Source organism: Seriola dumerili, unplaced genomic scaffold (genome assembly GCF_002260705.1).
Source record: "Seriola dumerili isolate Sdu_G_001 unplaced genomic scaffold, Sdu_1.0 BDQW01000052.1, whole genome shotgun sequence".
NCBI lineage: Eukaryota > Metazoa > Chordata > Actinopteri > Carangiformes > Carangidae > Seriola > Seriola dumerili.
The window spans coordinates 15,646,265-15,654,555 of record NW_019174307.1 but is presented as its reverse complement, the minus strand read 5'-3'; the positions used below and the strand labels follow the sequence as shown (position 1 = coordinate 15,654,555).

At 43.7% G+C, this 8,291-nt stretch overlaps 1 protein-coding gene and 1 long non-coding RNA gene across 2 annotated transcripts in view; both read right to left on the bottom strand.

The window, feature by feature from the left end:
* LOC111218167 overlaps nt 1–8,058 on the bottom strand; it is a 15,732-nt gene extending 7,674 nt beyond the window's left edge. Inside the window, exon 1 of the long non-coding RNA XR_002664973.1 lies at nt 7,949–8,058. This is a non-coding gene — a long non-coding RNA (uncharacterized LOC111218167). The remainder of the gene's footprint in view (nt 1–7,948) is intronic.
* Nucleotides 3,104–4,646, bottom strand: LOC111218166 (transcription factor Sox-1a). Its single transcript, XM_022740317.1, has one exon. The coding sequence runs from the start codon at nt 4,516–4,518 to the stop codon at nt 3,484–3,486; it is 1,035 nt and encodes a 344-aa protein (XP_022596038.1). The 5' UTR covers nt 4,519–4,646; the 3' UTR covers nt 3,104–3,483.
* Nucleotides 8,059–8,291: the final 233 nt, after the last annotated feature.

The following is an 8,291-nucleotide window of genomic DNA, read 5'->3' as shown; positions in this document are numbered from 1 at the left end:
GGGGGGGGACGCGGAGAAAATATGCAGAGGCGTGATAAAGTGACGCTAATTATCCCCATTTAGGACAGGGAGTGCAAGGGATCGGGGCTTTGCGAGCAACCGAGTGTGCGCTGGAGCTGATGGCCTCCTAGCACGGAATATATCGGTGGCTACAAGATAAGAGTATAGCACGGTGGAGAGATTTATTGGCCGGTCAGCTAAACACACGCGCGCGCACACACACACACACACACATGCGCGCACGCACACATTTACACCAGCAACCATCCGCTGCCACATAGCCTGCGTGTATACGTTGCACCCTACACTTACCGCTCTTCCAACCTCAAGGTGTAATTTATTCGGGTTAAATTTGCCAGAACGCTCCTCTTTTAGCTTGGCGATGCGCCGTGACGCGCTCCGCCTCTCCGGGCTTTCAGTGTTTAATCCGCATCTCTTCACATCAACAGATAAGATGGAAACAGATGCAAAATACGTGAGGAGGCCATCCCCCTGCCGCACGCTGCGCGGTGGAGTGCAGAGAGATGTCTCCATAGATGCAGGTTCTTTTAGGTGTTTTTTTTTTTTTTTTTGAATTTAAACTCATTTCCAGACATTGTTCCTCTGATTTCTTTCAATAGATTAACGCGCAGCCAGACGTTACACGCTCTACTATGAGGCCTAACAGGTTTAATTGACATACCATGCAAGTCTTCATCAGTGTGAAATAGGCCCTTTAACTATGTATTTGAGATTAATTGATTTTTTTAAATGCCTAAGTAGGCATAAATTTCCCTCATTTGCATGTGTATGGCTATTAGCCTGTATCTACATATGAGGCATACAGGCAACAAAAATGTACATGTCAAATCCAGATGTGGCCTATCAGAAAACCAAGTCATTTTCAGACTCATTTTCCTTATTCTAAAAGGATTAATAATCTCAATGACATGGGTATCTGTCTTTTTCTCTTAAACACCCATCTGCTCCACTGTGAAGGTGTTTTTGTCAAAAGTCTCAGTCACCTAAAACCAACCAGCTACAGCTTTGACATCCTGATGAGTCATCAGTGACCCCTTAATAGTCTTGTCACGAGTGTGATGGCTGCTGGGAAGTTTCAGTGCAGCCCGTGCAACAGTTTGTCTGGATGGTTTAATGGTTGAGCTCCTTGATATCGGCTCGAAATATTTGATGCTCTGTTTTGTGCACTGAATCAATTTTGACAAAAGTGGCATTTTTTTCCCCCCCCCCCCCTTTTCCTTTACAATTGCAGACGGTTCATCACCCCCACCCCCCTCTCCACCCCTCCCCCTCCTCCCAACTATCAAACTTGAAATGATGGTTTAATTCCCTGTTTGTGCCCCGTGCAGTTTTGCCAGTTCTCTTTCCTGAATCTATCAAGTGTCAAGAGTAAAATACAGAAACAACTCGCCCACCGCCTTACTGCTGCTCACCTGGTTAGGAACTTGCAGTGAGGATACAAAGCTCGGGTAAAATAACAGTTCTTATTGTGAATCTCCTGATTTATCACCTCTGAACACTGTTTATTTGTTCAGCAAGATGACCACACTGCTGCTAAAGAAACTTGACTGTGAGAATGTACGTGGGCCATATCCTCTGGGCTCTGTTCTACTGCTGATCACCACGTAGCAATTAATATATAAACGAAGCTATACTATCTATTTTATCTCCAAAGTATAAACAATTAAATGGCAAAAGACAAGATAACGAGGATGACAAAAAAAAAAAACCCATGTCGCGAGGGCAGTGGATGGAAAATAAACCAGTTCAGATGAAATAAAAATGAAAATCTTGTCTTTTTTTTTAAAATAATCCTTTTATCAATAAACTGTTCATTATATGGATCTTTTACTGTTATTTCCGTCTGAGTCATGAGTTGTGCCAAGTGTTCAAAACAGAAGCAGCAAAACTTCACGTTGAAATTCACCAAATTTCTCTCAGTGCATCAAAATGATATGAATCTTTTTCAGTGATTTACTGTATAAATTGATATTTGTAGTCTACATATTTCTAAATATAAACCCATATTAAAAAAAAAAAAAGCAACAGCATATCCGAAACTATCAAACCTCTACAGGCTTTTGATAGGTTGTTGCATGTTTTCGTGATTAAAACTCTGATGTGATCTGATCAAGAGAGGATGTCTGACACAACAAAATTAGCTTAATAAAAATGTAATTACTGATCATAATAATGTTATAATAAACTATAAACTGATTATAAGAAGAATTCAAATTTTGCTGCTTACATTTGCTATAAAGGCAGCCTCCTTTCATGGCAATCACAAGGGTGAAAATGAAAATTAATATCATGATTTGAGTGAAACCTTTTGTTCTCGTGAATAAATGAAGACGTTTCGTTATAATAAACACTAACAGGTGGTTTGTCGTAGGAGGCCTTCTCATATTCTATATGAATCTGATTTCTTTTAAAGGAAATGTTGAATAAATTAACGTGTAAGGAATTATATTTGTATGAAAGGAGGATGTGGGCCATCATATTGGCCTGCATTAAATATTCAAAATGACGTGAAAATAGTTTGGCCTGCATGCCACTGGAATAGAAAAAAAAAGGTTTTTACAAAGTGTAAATAAATTTCTAATAACCCACATAAAAGTTTAGCTCATGAAACAACACCAGCCTACCGAAATGGTTCGTTACAGGCCTACAAACTGTAGCTTTTACGCGCAATTACGCACAGACAATTAGGCTCTTTAAAAGCTCATGGGATCTGTGTCCAGCAGCGGTGTTAAAATTTAGAGGCTATTTTTTTTTGTCGAGAGAGGAAGCTTGATGATATTGTTGTGTCCTAAAACGTGAAAACACTCCTTCAAGAACACTGTGAAAAATAATCAATCTAAGACCGTTCTCTTAAGAATCAAAGCAACATCTTGTGAAATTTATTCAATTCTTCTTCATTGCAATATCAGGCTTTTCACTCGCAGAAAAGCACTTAAATTACAACAGCAGTTGCCCGTCATCCTTTGAAATATTAAAATTATTCACAATTTACAATAATTAGAGTGTTACAATAAAAAGAGATGATTTCCAAGAATTAAGACACAGGCTTCTGCAAATGAACACAAATATTTAAAGAATGTGATTTTCCCATATCTTTTAAAGCACTTTCTTATGATTATGACACTTTATCTCATTTTCAAATAACTTACAAGAACCCCAAAAATTATGAGACAATTGAACCAAATACCCCCACGTGAACCTGGCATAACTCTCAACTAAGACTGTGAAGTAATGGACAAAAAGATGATAGCACAATAACCAATATCTCAGCATCATATTCGTTATATAATTCCACTGGTGGCTATTCAAAAAAGCCGAGATGAATATGCTATTTACCCTTCATTTACAATATCATAAACATTCTGTACAAAATGCAGGTAGTTCTCGGGACCGGGGTTATTTAGAAAAGAGGTAAATATTTGGTTATGTGTTCGTTTGCAGTTTTCAATTATTCTGTGAGTTCTAAATGTGTGTTAGAGGGACCGTCCCGTTCACTCCAGCCGTGGCGCTCTGGTAATGCTGCGGCAAGGCATGGAGTCTACTTTGCATTGACGGGTCCCCCGGCTCTCCGGTCGGTAAATACATGCTTATCATCTCTCTCAAGTCTCCGGGGCAAGGACCCCGTGAGTGTGTGCTGCTGACGGGAGGGCTTACACTCGGCTCCGATTTCACCAGCGACCCTAACGTCCCCATGGCAGCTGAGGAGGAGACGCCGGAGCCCTGGTGCTGTGTGTAGGTGATCCCGCCGTAGCCGGAGGGAGAAGCGTTCATGTAGCTCTGAGAGTTCGAGATGGGGCTGTACTGCAGGGCTGTCATGTCGTAGCGGTGCATGGGCTGCGGGTTGTGTGAGTGATGGTGGTGTGAGTGGTGGTGGTGGTGCGCTCCGCTCCCCGGGTGCTGGCTGTAGGCTAGCTGAGCCTCCTGCATCATTGCTGCGGCCGCCGCGGCTGCAGCCACCTGCCCCGAATACGCACCGTTCGCCCAGCCGTTCATGTGCGCGTAGCCGGAGCTGGCTGAGCCTCCGTGACCCCCGGGGCTCTCTAACCTTTGCCCGACCCCCGATGAACTCATGCCGACCCCTAAACCAACTCCACCGCCCCCACTGGGCCCAGAAAGCAGTCCACTGGCAAGGGAATATTTGTCCTTTTTCAGGAGCGTCTTGGTCTTCCGTCTTGGCCGGTACTTGTAATCCGGATGCTCCTTCATGTGCATGGCTCGCAAACGTTTCGCCTCGTCAATGAAAGGTCGCTTCTCAGCCTCGGACATCACCTTCCACTCGGCGCCCAGCCGCTTGCTGATCTCAGAGTTGTGCATTTTGGGGTTCTCCTGTGCCATCTTTCTCCGCTGCCCACGGGACCACACCATGAACGCGTTCATCGGTCTCTTCACCCGTTCCTGATTCGCTTTGGACCCGCCGTTCGGCCCCGTTTGCCCCGTGCTCGTGTTCGTTTGGGGGCCGGGGGAATGAAGGTCAGTTTCCATCATCATGCTATACATTCACCTGGTTTTAAACTTCGCCAGCAACAGAGAAAAAAGTCTATTTTAAGATAGGTCAGGCGCGCACAAAGATCGGGTGCGCACAGGTCGAGTTACAAAATTGATATTCTAACCCCAAATGAATCAAATACGAGATGAAAATTAATCCGAAAAGGGATATAAAATGTTTTCCAACCAGTATTTCACCCTGTCTTCGCCTGGGTTGCTTCACATCCACTGTGATAGAATGCGCATTTGAGCCACTTTCCCTGTCGGAGTTGAGAAGTTGGTTAAAGCGGCGGCCATATGATGCGCACTGACAGCGGTTAAATGAGCCACAAGCGGCCAATGAGGCTCTAGCAGCAGAATGATTTGCATGGCGTTTGGTCAGGTGACTAGAGGACCATAGAGGAAGAACACACCGGAGGAGGAGGAGGAGAAGGAGGAGGCAGAGAGGAGGGTCAATCCCACAAATAGCACAAGGCATTTGAAATTTCCAAACACGCTTTTAGAGACTTCACCTAAACAAAAATAACTAAGATTTGTTAGCAGTGATGTAGCGGCCAAGCGGTGGGTGCAGTCTGCGATTACGATGACTCAAACATCTCAACACATTTTAAAATATATAGCCGACATATAAATGGGAGCCGAATTTTAAAGTAAAGCTTCCGTATCAAGCAGCAGATTGAGTGAAATTATTTCATATTCACTCTCCACTTTCTCTTCATATTCGCGCCTGAAAGTCGAAAACATTTTCTCTCATCTTTAAAAGCTTATTCTCACATCCACTTTGCGTCCGTGGAGCCCGGGCCCGACTGTATTTGTATGCCCTGGAATTACACTACAGTCTATCCAAACCAATTCAATTTCAGACGACTTGATGCTCATCCAGCGGCTCAAAATCTATTTCTCAGACCATCTCTCTCTCTCTCCCTCTCTCTCTCTCTCCCTCCAGGTGTGTAATTAAGGTATGTAATAATAGTAGATGTCAGGGAGTGAAATTACACGCACTCAAGGCAGAAGATGATGTGAAAGAGATTTGGTAAAAAACTGTTGGTCTAAAGAGGAGAAGCCCATAAGGGTGGATAGCCATATAATGACGTGAAATTGCCGGGGCAAAGCGCCGTTATCGCCGTCTGCTGGTGATGGTGAATGAGTCCTGGTCATGCCTCTGAGAGCAGCTCAACGTGGAAAGAAATGCCACATGTAACCTCCTCTGCCTGGACTGTCTCTCTCTCTCTCTCTTTTTTTTTTTTTTTTGTTAAATGTGGCTGTTCCATTTTATGTCTCTTATTTAAGGTGCAGTCAAACAGCCCGTCTGTAAACCACCACGCAGAGGGAAGCGGTCTACGTGTCTTCGAGTCCGCGCATATATAATCCAGATTTCACAGCTGACCTCCTCTGAAAAGCCCAATCAACCTCTAATTGAAAGGCAAAACGAAATACCACTTCCCGCGGCGAGACTAACGATTTAATCATTCTATCGTCCTTTGCTGTTTTTTATTTTAATTAGAGCTTAGCTTGATATAGCTCTCTGCTCCGGGCCTGAGGGAGCGGGATCACTCGGACGGATCCATGCGTCTTTGGTAATGGGGTTAACGGGAGATCACAATGGTCAATAGACGCTTCCAGTGGTCCGGGCCATGTGGCTGAAGGCCCCGAGAAAGATGACAACATAATGATGACAACCCGTGCCAGTGAGCATGGCACCAGAGAACAGACAGAAATAATAACTACTGACTGCACACTTGTAATGAAGATAAGTAAAAAATAAAATTGCACAATATTAACACAAATTCATTTAAAATACGTAGGCTGTAATTTTAAATTCAATAGCCTAGTAAAGATGAATATTTTAACTAAAGCAGCCAGGAACAATACAAGCCAACAGTGATTTTGGCATATTAGTTATTTCAAAATTGACTAAATATATTCACCCTCAAACTTTAGACTGAGAAGTTGATTTTAAAGCACTGACTTCATGTAGGTCTAAATTCTTTAAACAATCTGATCGAGTGATTTAAGAACTGAACGACAATAATCATTTATTATCAGGCTATTGTCATTATTAGTAGTAGGAGTTGTCCTCATTGTGGAGTGGATTTAGGGCTGTACATAGAGGATTAGCCTCTACAGTGACACTGGGACCCCGGTGGTCCCTGTTTACTCTCTCTGACGCCCCCCCTCCATCCCCATCAGTTACTCCTCTTTTAACAAACCTCTTTTGAAACCTCCTCGCTCCTTTGTGCGCGGCCTCTGCAACAGGATGTGTGCACCGCGAAGATGGTACACGACTGGGGCCAAGGGTCAAAGCAATTATCCAACACACACACACATACACTCCCCACCCACAGAACAAATAAATATAGAAATAAGAGGATGATTGTAAATGTAGACAACTATAAGCTACCAGACTCACGTGCAGCGGCCAGTGGGTGTCATTGTGTTTTTTAAATTCTGCCCCCCCCCCCCCCAAAAGTAGTAACTCATGCACACCAAAGTCCCAAAACCCTTGACCCCAGTATCTCGGTTGCCGCCCTTTAATCTTTGAGTTTATGCGTGGCTGTGCGTTTGTGCACAAGCGAGCACGCGTGGATGTGGGTGGTATTGAATCTTGGGGGTGGGATGGGGGGGGGCTGAGGTCACCTGCTGATCACCTGGACACATACAACGGGGTTCACATGGGTCATTTAACCGATCATAAGAGATAGAGAGAGAGTGTGAGAGAAAGACAGAGAGAGAGAGACACAGAGAGAGAGAGAGAGCACCTGTTTGAGAGCTTCAATCTATACACAGCAAAATCTAGAGATGCAATGATCCCCCCCCCCTGGCCCGGCTACTGAAAAGTAAAAACACTAAAACACCGACAGAGTCATGTAACGTAAAAACTGACAGCCACTAACCGCCAGTGTAACAATTCATCCGTCAATAAATACTTCTACGTTTGACATCATGCATCAGATTTTCCTCTTTAATTCAGCCAAAGAGAGACGCAACAGAAACCAACCACTCAGTCCGCAATAGATCAGTAACCGATAATATCGCCTCGGAAAATCAAACTGAGTCGGTTCGAGAGCAACTGGTAGCACCAGGAGCCACAGAGCCGCGCGCTCTGAGCAGCCGAGCCCATGTGGAGCTCACTTGTCCCAACACAAAACGACAGCCCGCAGCTCGGAGCACATGTTTATCTGTACTGAAATGAACGTTGCCAATAAAGACGTTTATTTCAGTATGCGCCGTGAGTGAGATCAGAAAAACCCTCAAGTTCGCTTCACCCCACTAATATTATTTTTTTTCTCCCGGCATTAATTATACTTCGCGTTTTAAACCAAAAACACATTCAACAGACGGGTGAAGTGATAGTGCATGTACAGGTTAAAATATTTATAAACATTTCCTTTTTTTTTTTTTTTTTTTTTTTGGCGTACGGAATTGTCATATGCAAACTTACGCATGTTCCCCTCGTTCCCTCTACTCCAGACCAAGTGGGCAGATTTCTCCCTTCATACTCCTAAAGCCGTCCTAAACCCTCCAAAGCTTCATGTAAGACCGCTACTCCCACTACAGTCTGGCCGCTCGAGTGCCAAGGCCATCCATACCCGGTGCCCAAACCCACTACTCAACACATACTGAGGGGCAGAGACAAGAAGAAATGACATTTATTATACACTCTAAAAAAAGACAATTCCAAGTTATTGTTTCTCTCTGCGAAAGGGGCTTGCTTCTATCATAATGAAGCGTCTTTTGTGTGGCACAGAACAATACAAAACAAGTATTCTAATAAATAGCCACTT

Bases quoted from the DNA above. Each gene is read 5' to 3' on its own strand.
- LOC111218166 (XM_022740317.1), bottom strand. From the start codon at position 4,518: ATGTATAGCATGATGATGGAAACTGACCTTCATTCCCCCGGCCCCCAA.